The sequence below is a fragment of the Rhea pennata genome, chromosome 10 (assembly GCF_028389875.1).
Source record: "Rhea pennata isolate bPtePen1 chromosome 10, bPtePen1.pri, whole genome shotgun sequence".
In the NCBI taxonomy this organism is placed as follows: Eukaryota; Metazoa; Chordata; class Aves; order Rheiformes; family Rheidae; genus Rhea; species Rhea pennata.
In genome coordinates this window covers 18,293,734-18,311,831 of record NC_084672.1, presented here as the reverse complement: position 1 = coordinate 18,311,831, position 18,098 = coordinate 18,293,734, and the positions used below count along the sequence as shown (strand labels likewise).

At 36.7% G+C, this 18,098-nt stretch overlaps 1 protein-coding gene across 3 annotated transcripts in view; it reads left to right on the top strand.

Annotated features, from left to right (window-relative positions):
* OTUD7A (OTU deubiquitinase 7A) overlaps positions 1-18,098 on the top strand; it is a 149,883-nt gene that overhangs the window by 66,046 nt on the left and 65,739 nt on the right. For 2 of the 3 annotated variants that reach the window (XM_062583667.1, XM_062583668.1), the window contains 2 exons: positions 4,469-4,605; positions 13,794-13,948. In XM_062583667.1, the coding sequence (XP_062439651.1) occupies positions 13,798-13,948 (151 nt within the window). In that variant the 5' untranslated portion in view covers positions 4,469-4,605; positions 13,794-13,797. Of the gene's footprint in view, positions 1-4,468; positions 4,606-12,155; positions 12,242-13,793; positions 13,949-18,098 lie in introns of those variants that run through there. The other variant, XM_062583669.1, reaches the window with a different exon arrangement.

Sequence of the window (18,098 nt, the reverse complement as noted above, 5' to 3'; positions counted from 1 at the left end):
GTAGTGGCAATTAAAACTAATAGTCTACTTTTAGAGACTGAATATCCACTGTTCCTCCTGAAGTTGATAAGAAATGTTCCACATCTCTCAAAAATTAGGCTGCAGTATTTTAATATCAATTGCTGAATGTTAGTTGCTGATACTTTTTTTTCTAGCATACAATTCTTCTGCATATTCCCTTATAATAGCTTCCTTCAATCATCAACTTCCAGTTCTCCTTGTTGACCTTGAATCAGTATCTCCTGTTAATTATCTTGTTTTATTTTTTATGTTTTCTGAATTACAGCAAATATTGTAGCAGAAGAAGATTCTCAGGTTTTAGGATTTTATTGGTAGCTACAACTTATTTGTAGTGAGAGAAAATTTACAGAATGTTACCAAATTGGTTTGACTAAATGAAAGAGATCTTTATGGCTGCTTAGGGCATTTTATATTTACTTTAAGTTTTAATGAAGAGCCGTTCTCAAAACTAGATGACTTCACTTGCAATTGTCTATCACAAAGAAATCCCTCCTCCTCTTTAAGAAACAATTTATGCATATATATCAATCAGTGGAAATCTTTTATGTAGGCTAGACCTGAGACCTTCAGCCTAATGTGTTTCTTTGACATTGCTCTTCACTTGGCCCAGATAACTGCTTTTTCTTTCCCTAGGAGTGAAAACAGATCTTTCCAACTGCAATAGGACCTCTCTTGGCAATTTCTTCAGGACTTAACTCAGAGTTGGTAGATATTTGCTTAAATGGTTGGACAAAGTTTGCTGCGATTTTTCCCTTTCCACCCTGTTCAGTTAGCAATGACAACTCCCTTGCGCCTTCCTACTTGCACCACTTTGGCAGAGAGTTTAAGAATTAACCCATTATTGAAACAACGTATTGTGCAACTAAATCACCAGATTAATCTGGTTTTGTTGAACATATATTGAATTAATCGTGCTTAGGTCTTACTGTCATGTTTTTTTCCATAACCCTGACACTAACTTGCAAATTTTTAGCATAAGCAAAAGATTCCAATGATTGGACATATGTTTAAAGGAACTGTACTTTAATCCTGCTGCTGTGTCTGTGAGAATGAGTATCTTGGAACACTTAAACAGGTTAGCATCAGTTATCTTTGTTTATAGCTATATCTCAGTTCTTTCTCAGTATCAGATAGAATCCATGACTCTCACTGCACTGCTTTTCTGGTACCCTGAGTTGTGAAATAGTAGACTATTCATGCTCTGACCTCCTACATGGCGGGCTGTGACTGCTCAGGCAGCAGCATAGCTACTGAGCTGTTCAGTGACCTTTAATACTGTCTCTGTGATAGATTGTTGTGTACAGTTCAAACAGGGGGAAAGGTGCTTTCCCAGTGGATTTGTCTAACACATGGTTTTCAGTTTTCCTAATGGATTCTTCACAGGCTGTCAATTACTTATGTGGTTTAAGTGAAACACACAGAGAGGAGTTGCTATACTTAAGCATTTTCAAAATGTTGTGAAACTAATCACTCCAGATCCTTGTCTCGTATCATTACTTTTTCTTCTGTATCTCTACCTGGTCTGAAAATGCTGCAGATGACATTAAAGCATAGTTTTAAGCAGGAAACATAATTAAGCCTTCTACTGTCCTTAACTTACCCTTTCAACCGAAATGCAATAACTGAAGAACGTAAGATTTCACAGAAACAAGGGTGAGAGTCCTGGGGTTGGGGGAAGTTACCACTTCTGTTTTGCTGCATGTGTCTGTGTGAGCCTTTTCCTGCTGTAGCTTGTTTAGCTCTTGTATACAGTAAGCTGATATGCTTACCATTCAAGCAATTCAAGCAATATTATGTGAATGCCTGATGCTTAGTATTCTTTCTACATTATACACATCTAAGGACTTCCAAGGTTACTCTTTGTATAAGGTGTGAATATCAGAAGTTCATTTCTCTCCTTTGACGTTGGGGGGAACTTAGAGGGATGTGCAATTTCCCTCTCTTTTCTGTCACTGAACCTATGGGATGAACCAAATCAGTGGAATCAGCCTTTTTAAGGGAAACCTGCAAAAAATTACCATTATTTGTTTTTCCTTGATATAAGGAACAAAACAAAGTGCAGAGCAACGGATAATCAAACTCTGTGTTGAAAATAGCAGCTGAATAGTATACTTCAAGGCCTGAATATGCTGAAGATTCCGCTTTAAAGGACTGTATTGAAAGTCTTCAAGGGTAGACTATGCACTTCACATAAATTAAGCATTTGAGCCTCCCTCAAGTCTGTGTACAAGAAGATAATGTATGCTTGGAAAATTGTACCAATAAGACTATTCATACAAAGCTCATAATGGTAACACTTTTTATGCAGTTTGAGCTTCTGCCTCTGTATCCCTGTCAGTTCAATCCATTGCACACACTTTCTGAGAATACCACCAGGAACATAAACCAAGGAAGGGAAAGATGTATTCCAGTTCTCACATGGAAAAATGCTAGTCAGAGTAATGAATAAACTCTGATCTTTTTGTTTTGGTTTAGTTTTGGTTTTTGCTACTGGAATTTAACACCATGTGTTTAACATGTAGCTTCAGGTTAGAGGAGGAATCTTATTCTGCATCAGTAGCTTGTGATAGACTATAGAGACTTAGGGAAATGGGTGAAGTTGAAGGTGTTTCTCATGCATTGATTGCAAAGAAATTTCAAGAGATGAAGGTCCAGTACCTTTCGTTAGAAAAGAAAAACTGTTTGTACTACCACTGTAGACTCTTCAAGAACTGATCATTGAAAGATTAGATAGTCAAAGAGCTACTTTGCTCTGGGGAATAACATAGCTGTCAAAAGTGTTTACATCAATATGAAACATTAACTGAAGTTACAGATCTTTTGTAGGTAAACTGCAGACAGATGCTGTGTTTCCAATCTTCTACCCATTGCCCCTACCACAGTTTGCAACACAGTCCTCTGCAAAACATGGCTAAGACTCTTTCTGTGACAACTAGAATAATCAGTTTGGTGCTTGTAATTTCTCTTTAAGAGGACCTAAATACTGATGGTCAACTTCAGTACAAAAAGCTTTTCCTTCAGATGATCCTATCAGTTCACACTTCAGACATATTCCTACTTCCTCATTATTAGTCTCTTATTCATTCAGATGCTGCTTAAATGATGGAAAGCTAAATTAAATCTTTGCAAAGAACCAGTAAGCAATGCAATGCTTGGTGAACCTTGTTCTGAATGTAGGACTTGCACTGATGAAGCCTAATCTTAACAGAAACTAAACACAAAGGTGTTATATGTTATCATAAAAGATAATACTTTTATGTTAATTACTGTGAATTGCATGCCTGAAACAAAAGTAATGAAAGTGACTGGTGGTTTGAGATTTGCAGAGAAATGTTCATCCAGGTTCAAAAAATGATTCATAGAGAAGGGTTTCAACACTGTGCTAAGCTACTGAAGAGATTGTGGAAAGAGTGTTCAGTCCGGGGTTGGAAACAGAAAAGGGGGGTCCCTTTTGAGCTTAGGGCAAGAATGAGGTGCGAGTCTCAGAATTAGGGCACTCCTAAAAACTGGGTCAAATCTTTAGCTTTTAGGCTGTGGTTACTGTGGTATCAGTCAAAAATAGGAAAAACGTGGTAAAGTATTGTGAATGTTCATTCCTACTGAAGAAATTTTCTGACCTCAGTTGATTGTGCTAAAGGCTTTCTTTTTCTCAAAAGGCCTGTTTAAGATGAAGTTCTGTGTATTTCATTTCAAATACTTGTCTATTTCTGTTTTAAAAGCAATATTGGAAAGAATATTTTCCATGGTGAAAAGTCTTGGCCAGGTATCTGCTAAATAATGATCTTGATACGGCTGGACTCAGTTGCAAGTGTATGAATTTCATGAACGAATTAAAGAATAGAGACAGTAAAACTCATCTTAAATGCCTTGTAAAATAACAAGATAAAGCTCATAGTAATTGGATTATGTACTTGCAAGCAATGGTAATTATACTTGAGAAATAGCATTTACCTTTGTATATAATCTTATTTCTATTTCTTAAAAAAGTGTTGTCCTTGTAATAGTGTTTCTTTTGTTTCTTCAAGTAGTTGTCCCTTTTTTCCATGCAGAAAATAACTGTACTAGTTAAGATAAGTCTTCTCCTCAATAACTCTTTGCTGGTTTATTACTTTAGATCTTGATAGCTTATGAAAAGAGAAACCTGTAAATTTGCATTTTATGAACCTTAAGAAAGAAAACTGTTTGAGGAATTTTTAACTGTGAATTACTATTTTCACCTATGATAGGAAGGTGGTTTTTTGCATTCAGAATTCTTTTCTTCTTAATTGTCTTAGATGTGTTCAAGTAATCCTTTTAATGAAAAATATTTTATGTATTTATCTGCATCAAAAGTATTGCATTCAGTAAGTTGCTGAGGACAAGGATGAAGTTGGTTTTTAGCAATTATCATTATTATTATTCAAATAATGCAGAATAAGTATGATTAATATCCTGTCTTCTTTTCCAGATTTCTCAGGGGACACAATTCTGCTTATTCATACCTTCTACTGTGGCAGAAATGGATTATTTTCCTCACCAAAAAACAGCAGTATAATGCCCATCTGACGCATGCCTCAAGGAAATCGTATTCAAAGTCTGTTGAAAGTAAGCAAAATGAAAAACTTGCTTAAAGGTAGCTTTAATCAGCCATGCAGCTATTTCTGGCTCAGAAGTAAGCGGTCTTAAGTGAACTAATCTTAGCAGTCTGTTTTTTTCAGTATCAACTATTTGTTCATAAATGAAAGTATTGAGGGAAATAACTTGCTGTAAAGCAGATGTTGAGGTTGAGCTGCTTCCTGACCACTGCATGCCAACGTGTTATACCTGTCTGTGTGCAGTTCCTCTCTCCTGTTAAAAATTTGCTTCAATCAATGGAAAATAAGATCAGAGGTTACGCATGAGAAGCATTATCTAAAAGATTATCTGCATTGTAAATGAAGACTTATATTCCTGTTGCTATGACAATTAATTTTAGAATTGGCAATGTGGAATTAGGGTGCTAAATAACTCAAAATACAAGAAACAGCAAGTGACTAAACCATTTTTTGTTGTTTTGATTGCTGAGCTACATTTGTTTCTTAGTGCCCATCAGCCTAAATGTTACATTTTTAATACATTACAAACTTAAATTAATGAAACTGCATGTTATATATCCAGTAATGTTTTTTCAGACCTCTTGTTTTTTGCATACTGAAGTAAATGGTATGCATGCATATTTGCAGAGTATGCAGTATGTGTATGTGAGAGAAAACTGTGGAAGATTAGACTACCTTCTTTATCTGGAAGAAGGATGACATATTTGGAGGAATGTATTCAATATTTATAAGCAACTTTTTTTCTTGCAGCATCTGGAAAAACTTGTAAACGAGGGAGAAAATTAGGAAACACTTCTAAATGAGGAAAAAAGCATGTTCATATTTTCATACTTTCTGTTCCATAGGGATATTTTCTAACGTAAAAGATATGTGTGTTACTTAATGAAATTATGCATTTAATACTAAGCCTCAGATTAACATTTGAAAGCCTAATTATTGTATTTTCAGTACAGTACAATAATACACTATTTCCTTATTGTTCCCCCAAGTAAAAGTGTATTTGAATTAGATTTAAAATGGATGCTCTTCTGTTTTGGGGAAGTTTCATTTTCATAAGTGGCTTTACACTTATTTCTTGCATTGCTGCTTTCTGCCAGAATACAATTAGCATACTATGAGAGCTTTTGTGAATAAAATAAGGGAAAGGCTATCTTATGGTCAGGCTCCTTATGTGTTGTCCAGGATGAAAGCAAAAGCATGATATCAATAATCTTTTTTTAGCCTGAAAAAATACTGACTGAAGGATATAGAGGATCCCTACTTGGAAAGGCTGTCTCCTATTTGTTGAGTTATTTCAGATCTGGCCTCCCATTCCCATGGACTTGTCATTTATCTATGACATTTTTTTCCCCTCTGAGAACATAATCATTCTTGAGTAAGAGTCTGTTTTAGAAAATCTCTCTGAAGCGCCATGAAAAGACAGTTGTGAAAGCATTCCCACAGAACAGTGGTGCAGAAGCGCCATCTGAATAGCTGAATTCACCCCCCTGCATGTGCATCCGGCACAGCACTGCTGCTGTGCTTTAGGCTGCAATTGGTGGTGGAGTACAGATAGAGAACCTTTCAGAGCCTTTGATATCAGTGTTTGCAGGTGGTTTCTGAAGATCTTCAGAAGACTTCAGGTGGTCTAAGGTATTCAGTGCCTTCAGCTTTCCATGTTTCTTCATTAGGAGTGTGCTCTAGCTCTTAAATACAGCATGATCTTTTCAGTCTTTTTTTCTACTTTATCTTAGTCATTAGCAGCTGATTTGGGATTATAACCTGTAATTCTCAAATTTACTCTCAAAAGATGATTCAGCGGAGTCCTTTATCAATAGTTTTAGCTTCAAGGAATTCAAGTAAGTGAGAAAATAGTAAGAGCATTAAATAAACAGTGTTTCAGGAAACAGGAGTGTAGCTGTGTACTCCCCAACTGATCTCTGAACTTAGATGATATTCTTTCTAAAACTGAATTTAAAATAATTGAACACAGCCATTCTCTTCTTTTGGATAATAGTACTTCTTTGCTGGTTCCAGGGAGGTTTTAATGTGTTGACTAAAGATTCTTCAGCATAGCTTTCCTCATTCTCTAATTTTTCCACTTCTATGTATAATGTATCAGTTCAAGGCTTGTCTATACAGGATACTGGAGAAAATTAATGCAACTTAACTAAAGGTAGGAATTTAAAGAGGGCACCTTAAATCCCAGCAGGTCCCTGTGTGCACTCTCCCATTCATAATTGAAGTGGCCTCCAGTGAATTCAGTTTAATTTGCTTTGAAAGCAAAATGAGCTGAACCAAATTAGGTTTAGCTAATAAGGCTGCGTTTTATTCCCAAATGAAGGTGTCTGCAAAGGAACTTGAAGACTTGGACAGATCCGATTAAATTAATTTGGATTAATTTTATTGAGCATGTAGCCATTCTGTAGACAATTGTTACCTTTGTAGCAGTACCTGACTGGAATCGTTCTTTTTTCTTGTTCTTCTCATTTTGTTCCTATGACATTGATATTTTACATTGGGGGACTCTTCAGAGGAAAGATGGCCCATGAATGTCCCAATCACTAAATACTATCTTGTGGTTTTCTCGTGTTTTGATAGTCAAAATTTTGAGATTCATATATAAATAGCTCACTTTAACATGCACTAGATGGATGGCACTTTTTGTTCAGAGACCCCATACTCTTTTGGAACAGTAGCTGGCGGCCCAGAAGATATTGTGTGACATCTAAAGTAGCACTACCTATCTTCATGTGCCTGAATTGATTTTTACATGTTTTATTAGACTGCACTGCTATGTTCTTCTGCCACCTGCACCTGTTTGACATAGCTTTTGTCCAGATTTCCATGTTTGTTTTCCTCCTTCCAATTACTGAATGTTCATAACTACAAAAATAACTGAGTTACAAATCTGTACACTTTTCTTCTTATGGCTAGAGATGCTGTTGAGTTATTTTTCAGATAATTTCCTCATTTAAATTTTGGGAGTTGCACTATGTTGTATACAGTTGTCATCAGTCAGGCTGAATTTTATAAGGCTTCACATTATGTGGCTTCTGCTTTAGAATTTCTTTAAAGACAGGTTCTTCCAGTAAAGTTGGTTATTGCTGAAATTTTCCCATTAAGAAATCAGAATTGCATTTTTCAGTTTTGACTTAATATAATCGCTATAGAAGATCTCTCCAAAGATATGTTTTATCAAAGTAATACATAAATAACAATTATTGATTTAGTGTAATTATTCTAGCAAGGTATTGGTTGGGTAATCTACTCATCTGCTAATGACACAGGGCTAGTGACAGCCTGAATGCTGAATGCTTGTTGATGAACAAAAAAAACCTTTTGAAATCCCAGATAACAGCAAATCTCTGTTAAGTTTAGTTATCCATTGTTGGCCCAAATAAACTCAAGTGGCCAAGAAAAGTAAGGTATTCTTTCTGCAAGCATTAGAAGTAATTAATTATAAGCGTATAAATATATAAATACATTGAGAAGAGAAGAGGTAAGGAATACAGATTGAGAGTTAAGAAGGGTCATCATACAGAGTTTTTCATCCATTGCTTTTTAAACAACCAGAGCTCTTAAATAGCCTTCAAGATTAAAGAAACAGGCAAAGAACAACGAAGCAATTGTCAAATGTGAGACTAATTCAGAATAATTAGCACTTTTATAAACATTTGGAGGGTTTCATGTAAATTAGAATTAATATTTCAGTAAAGAGATGTTTCAAGTAGCTTTTGTTTAACTCATGAAAAAAGTGTCATGACCAGAATTACTTCCTTTTTGTAAGTAAAGTACTTTAAAGTACTTCTGTTGCAAGCAGAGCTTCATTCTGAGATGCCAAGAACTAAATATATATTCAGGGACAGATACCAACATTAACATCTAGGTAGCTATGTAAAATCACACCTGTATTGTCAGTGATAGAAGACCATCTTGATGCTGTAGCAGGAGAAATAGTCAGTCATACTGAAACATGACAGATGGTTTATGAAGTTTAAAGATATCCACAACAGATAACTTCAGAGTGTTAAGACTGTGTTGACTTCAATAATTCTGGGTCTCATTTGGCCAGTGCATGATACCAAATGGCATTTTCTGGCTGATGGGAATGAGCAGTTACAAGCGAAATGTGGAAGGCCAGGAGCACGTACATCATTTTGAAAGTTTTTCAAGCCAAAATCTGTTCTAATGTTCTGAAAGACAAGAACAGCTCTGGTTATCTATAACAATATGAACAGAAATATGCTAGATGTTACCAGCAGAATACGATCCTAATGCAAAATAAAGATAAATAGGAAGACAGACAGTAGTGTGCTGGAACAAGTCTGTTCAGTTTCTTGAAGTACTAATTTAACCCTATGGATTAATTAATTATTTTTGCTAATACAAAGTCCAACTCACTGTTTAATCACAGCTCAGAAGAACAAGAGCTTTGATATTACTAACAGGAATGCTTAAAGCCTGCATTCCTGTTTAACTAGCCTTGTCAGTATTTCCAGCTTTCCTTCTGTTAACGTTTTTTCTGCACTAACCTTTAGAAATGTTTCTCTTGCCTAGTGGTATTCCAGATGTGGTGGTTCTACCTTTCTAAAATTCATTTGAATGCTACATGAATAATCAAGCATACTCCATAACACCTCAATCTGTAAGTGTGACTGTCTGCTCAGCAGTACTAGATCACCACCTCCAGGCTTATGCCAATTTAGTTACTAGATGGTGTGTGCTGCAACACATACCACTAAAATGATCCAGGATAAACATTGCTCTCCAAAATGGAAATAGATTGTTTGTTTTGTTTTATAATCCTTTGTATGTGGCTTCTCGTATGCAAAAGGTCACCGAAGAACTGAGCAGTTGAGATTGAAAAGGATCTCTAATGATTCTCTAGTCTAAACACCCTGTTGAGAGCAAAGTCAGCTAGAGCAGGTTGCTCAGGACCATGTTCAGGCAGGTTTTGAACATCTGTGCAGATGGAGACTTCAGAACCTCTCTGGGGAACCTGTTCCAATATTTGATCACTGTTTTTCACCAAAGGCCGGGGGGCGGGGGGAGTCCTATGTTTAAATGGAATTTCCTGTATTTCAATTTATGTCTGTTTTCTCTTTTCCTGTCTGGCTGTCTTCTTTGTTCCCTCTCATTGACAACTTAAACACATTGATCAGATCTCCCTGCTCTGAGCCATTTCTTCTCCAGGCTGAACAGTCTCAGCCTGTAAGGATAGGCTGATGCTCTAATAAGGCTATGTCAGATGCTCTAATCCCTTCATCATTTCTGTAGTCCTTTACTGGACTCACTGCAGCAGGTCCATGTCTGTCTTGTACTCGGCTGCTCAGAAATGGATGCAGCACTTCAGGTGTGGCCTCCCCAATGCTGAATAGAGAGGAATAATCACCTCCCTTTACCTATTGGCAATGTTATTCCTAATACAGCCCACATATAATGGTATAGTGGTATAAATGTTGTAGAAATGTAAGTGAAATAAATGTGTAAGTGGTGTAAAAGGTAGTATGATGATAACAGCGTAAGTGCCAGCAAACTGTGAAGTGGATACCAGAATGAAAGACTAGGGTTAGCAAGTTTAATCTGCTTTGCTACTGAATAACATGAGTCTGTGTAACCATATCCTAGATGCTTTAGATTTGGATAATAATTATAGATTGGAATAGATTTGGAATAAATTGGATTTTGCAGCTCTCATCTTTGAGGAGAGGAAGGACAAGCTTTAACCTTCTGCAACAGGAAATGATCTTTGTACGCTACATGGATACATACTTGCAGAAATAAGCAATTTCTAAGAAAGTAAAGACATTCAATTTTTAAGGTTAAATGTAATCAGCTAATTTGCAGTGGTTTGAGTTAACTCATGTGAAATCTTTCTCATGTGAATGAATTAACAACCATCAGCTGGGACAGTGGCTAATGTGCTGGCTATCAGCCTGATCAAAGTGAGGAACAAAATGGCCTAAACTAAGTCACATTTTACCCTTCAGTTTTTAAGGTTATCTGGGTTAAGATCCTAATGGCAATGGCAACTATATTCGCCCCATCGCAAGAAGCCTATTTTACCAGCGTGATTTATTTTAAACAAATCCTTATACTTGCTGTTTCAGTGCAATATCGTTGAGAATAAACATTAGAAGAGGTTGCTCTTTACATATGTGCATATTAGGGTGCATATAAATGTGCTTTTGTACAACAGAGTCCATTTCTACCTGTAAGTGATGAAAGCATAGGTCAGCAAGTGGGAAGTCATTCAGGGATGGCTCATGCCGTTTCATGTTATGGCACTGGATGGGGCAACAGCGTGGGAAGAGAAATGCAGAGTTTGTGTATTTTCTCTTGTATGTATGAAAAGTAAGAAACAGAGTCAGAAAAGACTGAATCTCTTTTGAGGGATAGTGTTTCCAGCTTCTTCCACAGTTCATTTCTCTGTAGCTGTGGTACAAGCGATAGCCAACCGATATCATCTGCTTCTAGTGTAGGAAATTTCCATGTTATTCCCATGTTATTCCATTGCCTTTGGCATGTGGTAAAGTCACAACTTTTCCTCAAGGAGGAAATAACAGGAATGATGAAATTCATGTTTAAAGGCAAACTTTGATCAATAATGAAAAACAGACATGAAAGCAAAGGTAGAGGTCTTATTTACACTGTATATCATTTATCTTGACTCTGTTTTCTTTACTTTCCACTACTTTCACAGCAGTACAGACAGTGTAGAAGAATGGAGATACTTTTAACCTAACTGTGTTTTGAATGCCTTAATATCTTAAAACACCTGCTTTAATATATTATTTATTATTTGGAGAGAAGATTATCCAGAAAGATGGATTTCACTTATTCAGGGAGGGAAAAAAAAGGTACAAAATAGAGTAGGATATATGGTTGTCAGCCATGGATTTTGCAAGAGAAACTCCCCTAACAGCAGCGTGTTATGTATCGCTTGAGGCTAGACTTTCTTTACTTGCTAATGGATCCCAAGATGGTTGTACCATAAGCAAGTTCACTGGTAAGATTGCTTCTTCAGACTGTTGAAAAACCACAGGAGAAAATTGTATTGTAATGGTCATCGATAAATACAAAACACTTGTACATTACAATAGTAATCAGCTCTCTGTTCCTCCTCTTCCTCCTAAAAGCAACTTTGTAATCTCATGTAAAGTAGGACTGTGATTCACAGGGGCTGCCATAGTTGTGATATATGATTCACTTTATTTCCAAATTATTTTATTCGACAAAATAAAAGAGAAATTTTCAGTGATAGAAAATTGAAAAGCCTTCTCTTTTTGTCCCCTGAGTTTGTTTTTAGTACATGCACAAATGTGCTTTCTGGAATATTTTTGAAACTACAATTAAAATATTCTAATGCAGACTTAATTGCACACTTGCTTATGTAAAAAAAAAAAAAAAAACCAACATTATCGATACAAAAACAAGAACACATTTGTGTTTCCTCAGCTATGACTGTGATTCTGTTAGCTGCTACATGCTGGTTCTTAGGCCGTGAGTCATTGTCACATATTGGTGTGATTGTTGCTTTTCTCAGCTACTGGATGGTACAAACAGCCTACAGGAAGCTGCTGAAGACACAGATGCATCACTGCCTTGGACCTAGCAAACCATTCTCTAAAGGAAACCTGACATCTTCCACTTACGGAAAAAAAGTTTGTGTTTGTCTCTTGTAATTAATCTGATATTAAATAATAACTAGTTTAGAAAGTCAGGATAGATGGCTGAATCCTTTTTCTTTGGAGTGGGAGGAGGGATTAGATAAAAGTCTTTATTGTTTTTACTAAGCACTTACTGGTACCTTTACTGTATTAACATGAGCTCTAATTCCATCTCTTAGAAAGAGAATACAAGTGAAGTCCTACCAAGCCCTTCCTTTCTGCCTCTTCCAGCTGACGAAGTGTTTATATTGGGTATCTGTTGCAAGTGTTTCTTAGCTTGTGGCAGTGATTTCACCAGTGAAAATTCAACAGCAGAAATACTGCAATAGAGAAAGCTAGGAATATACCAGATACACAGCTGTAGTAATCATTATACTCTGTGGAGTTGTTTGCCTGAAAATTATTTAATTGTTTTTCTTATTATGCAAGTTGGGACTTCCTTTACTAGATAAAATCCATTTAATTGTGGCTGGCTCTGTGTATGAAAGTCAGGTACTTCATACTGTGTACCTTTGTATTGTGCGTTCTATTTAAACTTTTCTTTCTGATGTGTGTAGCGTGTTTCAAGACAATATTTTTTTTTTTGTCAGTCTTGTTGAAAATGAGCAATGGGGAGATTAAGGATTATACTGACAAGGTAGCGAAGGCTGCTGGTTTGCATGGGGTCTGTGTTAGTGTGGTACGTATTTGATTGTGATGCTTCAGAAGTTTTGCAACAATGAGATACGCTGTCATTGCGGATCACATAGCTACAGCCCATCTTTGGCTCAAAGGCCTCTGCTGAGATGCCATGAGACTGGAGTCCTACCAATTTCGGGCAAAATGATGAGCAGGAGTGTAGCCTTTGGGTTGGGAGTGGCTCTTGGTGCCATGCCTCTTGGTGTGATTGTTATCATTATTATTATACGGAAAATGGATGTGCTGATGCAGTTTCTCAGGGAGATTTTTGATCACTTCTGTGAAGCAAAAGTTGATACTGAAGCTGAAGAACATTTGCTGCCCTCATGTGAGGAATGTACTGTCCTTTCAGAAGAGAGAGGAGAAAATGTGGATTCCCCATCCAAAAATCCCTTAAGGTAGGGAAAGTAGTGTTGACAAGGGAAACAGAAAAACAACTGCATTGTGCTGTATACGCATGTGGTAGTGTTAGCAAGCAAGGACAGAAGAGCTGTGGTCTAGCTAAACGCTTACCTGCTTAACTTAAGTTCGTGAGCAGCCCTACCCATGCAGACAATGATAGATTTTTATGCTTTGAATGAGCAGGAACCTTTCAGCTGCAGAAGTATAGACAAGTTACTTGGAAGATAAATCAATAAAAATGTGAAATGTTAAGTAAAACAAAGCTCTCCTGAAAGCCCGAGTGATCAACAGCTTCCAGGCTAAGGCAGAGGTGGATCACAAATGGTGTTTATTTAAACATTTTAACTCAGATGTTTTAGGATTTTAATTAGTCTCATTTGGGGGAAGAACGGAAACATTTGGTTTCTATCACTTTGGAGCATTTTCTAAAATCCTCTTTTTTTTTTTTTTTTTTCCTCCTTGGCAGATGGATGCCTTCTAGCCAACCAGCAAGTCCTGCTGCTGCTGCATGCCTGGCAGCAGACCTGCATGATCACATGACACTTGATATGGATGCAGTCCTGTCAGACTTTGTTCGGTCCACAGGGGCAGAACCAGGTCTGGCAAGAGACTTACTGGAAGGTAAGCCTTCAAGACACAAATATTTCCCATGTTCAGTGCTTTCTTAAAGCAAGAACCAGTAATAAAAAGAAAACTGTGTTTTCTGTTTAGTCTGTGGAAAGAAGCATTTCTTAGTATTTCTGCTAGTAAGCCAACTCTTCTAATAAGCTGATCTCGGATTATACCAAGTAGGTGTTTTCAGCAAAAGCCTTAGAAAGTTCTGAGAGCTAAATACATGCATACCTTTTTTTTTCCTGATTTTTTTAAAAAAATCCTAATATGCTTTAAGAGGTAGTTGTAGAAGTATACTTGGATGTATATATTTCCCCTTTTCTGCAGCAGCAGTTTGACTTTACAGTATATATGCGGAACATTTTTTATTTTACTGTAAATTCTCTTTTATTCCTGGCTTTTAAGTAATAAGAGATGATATACTATTAAGTCAGAGAAGCACACAGTTCTGCACTGTTTCCTGAGACATTTATGTTACATAATGCAAAACCTTAGAGTAGCTATGAATGTTGTTATTAGCTTGCTATATTTAACAAAAAACTCTGTTTTGTCTGACTGATTTGATATACCTGTCATTCTAGACTGGAGTCTGTCTTGGAGTGTTGATCTTTTTTGAAAAAAGAATATAATAATTTTTTTTTCAAAGCAGTATCAGAATAGATTGTCAGTTACTGTGCAGGTAGAGCATTGCTAAAGTTTGAAAAAAGGGTTCCTGCATGTCAGAAGTGTTTCAGAAGTGTCATTTATCTTGTTTTACTTGCTAGAAAGGATAATACTTCCAAATAAGTGTGGAACAGTAATTTTGTGTTCATACCGTATGTATTAACAAAGATATGGGCAATAAATAATTTTATTATTCTGTATGTATGCAGGGAGGGGGGCTAGAATTCTTGAATCTTGCAAATCTGCAGTCAATGAAGGAAAATACTTTGTTTCCTCATACAATTATTTTAATGTTAATTGTTTTGCTTTGGTTATCCTGTGGTTGTCAAAACAGTATTGTGTGCAGTATGTAGCATGTTCCCTGGCAACAAGTGAGTAAGTTAAATACATGTTACAAGTTTGTTGTATAAATAGCTCAAAAATCTGTATTTTAATCTATAATATAAATTGCATATAGATTTTTGTAAACTACCAGAAGCAGTCCTTCTAAATATTGGTTCTATTGATGTTTCTATACTGCACACCACCAGCTCTGCCTGTCCTGCTAATAAAAACCCTGCAGGCTTTTCTTCTATTGAGCAAAATTACTTGCCTGACCAAAACATTCCTTTTGTTGTGCTTGAGGCACATATCTTCCAGAAAGTGTCCAGTCTGGATTTTAAATGATTATATGAAAAGATGAAGAATACATCGTTTCATATGATGGTTTAGTTGTTTTTTTTTTTAAAAAAAAATCGTGATTTAGTTCTAATTTACATATGTCTGGCTTTTTTGCCAGGTATTGGTATCATGAAAAAAAAAAATACTATAATTCAGTTGCCTTTCTATCTAATGTTGATAAGATAAACGTATGGAGCTCCAAGCCTCATTTCTACTGCTGCTTATATATCCTCAAAATTTTCTGTATTCCTCAAATGAATGTATATAGAAATGTGTTGGTTATTTTGGTATACATCCTTCTAGCGTTATGGAGTGGAGATTGCCTTTTTTGCTATTGCTCATGTATGTTGCTGTTTTTCCAGCCAGACACTTTTGTCTAATTTTATTTCAGTATTGCACAGGGAGCTTAATGGTCAATTCTGTGCCCACTTCCCCTTAGTGTTACCAGTTCTAGCCTTCTGTGCAGATGCTTAACTGTTTTGGAGATCAGACTTCACAGACTTTTCAAATCTTAAAAGAGATTAGTTCAATCATATGTGAAGTTTGCCATGTGCATTTGAAATTTGCTATGAATGCTGATTTTTGAAACAGTGTCAAAATTAAAAATGGATTTGTTTTGCTTAGTTTTGTCTAAGAAAATTTATTTTCATGCCATCACTGTGCCTTTTAAGTATATTTATAAAAGCCTTCTAACTGTCTAATGAGCTATTCATTAGTGGAAAAAATACATTGAAATTGCTTAGTTTCATTAAAATTGCCTTTATCCAAAGCATGATTTGTATTTTGTTCCTACTTTTCATATACTACTTACTGAATCTGAAAGGTCAGTTGTCAGTTGAAAGGCTACTTACTGTTTGGTACTCTTGTGATAGAGCTACGAGTGCAGACTTGGAGAAAGCACAAGGGAAGATGTGTGGAGGCAGAAGGGGCCTAGTGCTTACAGCACATGGAGGTACACTAATAGGTCAGCTGTCTTACTGGTTGAGTTTTTCCTTTCTCTTGAATATTGTGAAGAGTTTTTCTTCTGCTAGTGTTTATTCTGATAAATTGGTATTTGTAAACAGCCCACCTTTGCTATTAAAAAAAGCTTTTCAGATTAGAAAATACAATCTGATAGGTCATAAAGCTGTGATGTTATGGTTGATTTGGTGATTTTCATTAAACTGTATATAAATATTGAAGAAATAAGGCTTTTCTCCAACTGTTCAGTGTAACAGTGGTAAGCTCTATGGCTGGTTAGGGTTTGTGAATACTGCAGCCTAAATTCTCTTGTAAAATACAGAACTTGGAATGCATTTGACTACTCCAAAAGGCTTTGTTTCTCAGACTAAGATTTTCTTGTGAATAAATGAACTTTGCAAGAAGAGAACAGAAAAAGGTAGTTAGACATGACCATCACCTCCAAACCAAAAGACTATGGTAAGCTTAAAATACACCAGTTAAAAATAGCAGAGTCAGCCTAGGAATTACTTGCTAGAACTTTGACAGGTAGATACTAGGATGAACAGTAGGAAGAAAAAAGGAATCAGCAAGACACTGCACTGACCAGTTGCTCTTATGCCTCAAGAACTCTTGCGTCGGAAGATGTGGAACTGCATTGCCACTGTTCTTCACTGGGGCTGTGGCGTGCCACTAGGAGTTTGCCATGCATGGGTAGCAAGCTCCTTTATATCCCTGACTTGTGCAGTTCCGAGTGTGGTTGTGTTTCTCTTCAGGGGTGAGATTTAACACAGAACTTCCTAAGGCCAAAGTACGGCCCAAGAAAGAATACCATTTTTGGTAGTGGAATACTAAAACAAGTTTGCATGTTCTTGACCCAAAACTCTGCTGTGGCTGAGAGAGCTCTTGCACAGTGCTGGACCTAAATTGCAGCAGCCACTCTCAGCAACCTTGTACATCAGTGTGGCCTGCAATCACTTGCAAGGAGGTGTTGACATCATGAAGCGTGGTCATAGGCTCAGCAGTTCATCCTCAATGAGGATTAGATCCAGCACATCTGCCTTAGAGTTAACTGTGTGGTGGCAGTTGACTCTTTCCTGCTAGAAATTCTCTGAAGAAAATCTTATGGGTTTCCTTCTCATTTCTGTGCTGGAGAGCTTTGCTTATACACAAACATCTTAGGTCTGGAAGGGCCTGTGGATCTCAACCAAGGAGAGAATTGTGGAATAGATTAGTGGTATCACCTGAAAGGGTTGAACACCTGTAGCAGAAAGACTGCCCTTATGCCATTGATACCGCAATATAAACAGTTAAAAGCCATGAAAATCAGTCAGCCTTACTGACTGATTATATCAGCTGCTTTGCTGAAAGGTGCTATTTCAAGGTTTCCTAACAGATTTAATAACATGAGGTTTTGGTTCACACTGAAGTACAGTGCATGGTATGATATCAGGGCCCTGCTTCCTGGCTCCAGAAGAGACTATTGAACTACTATTACTAATACCTAACTTGGAGAGACTGCTTATACCCCAGTGTCTTGCCACACAGGAGAGCTAAGAAGGCACTGACGTAAAAATCACAGCTGTGATAGGTTTCCTATTTCTACCTCCTGTAAGTAGTTCTATGGGAACTTGTGGAAACCATTCAGTGGTAAAAACACTATACCTTGTTCTTTCATATCTTCACAAAGTAATCTGTGCTTTTTGGCTTTCCTGGTGTCAGGTTTGCATCTCTACATTCATTTCAAAATGCAACAAGCAGGAATTTTGTCAGCTGAAATCTATGAATGAATAGATGGATCTTCCTTGTTCTGATTGCCATCCAGTACCCAAAGGCATATTTGAAAATGCAGCTTGTTTTGTGTAGTCCAGTGTCTGTGTTCCTATACATTTCATCA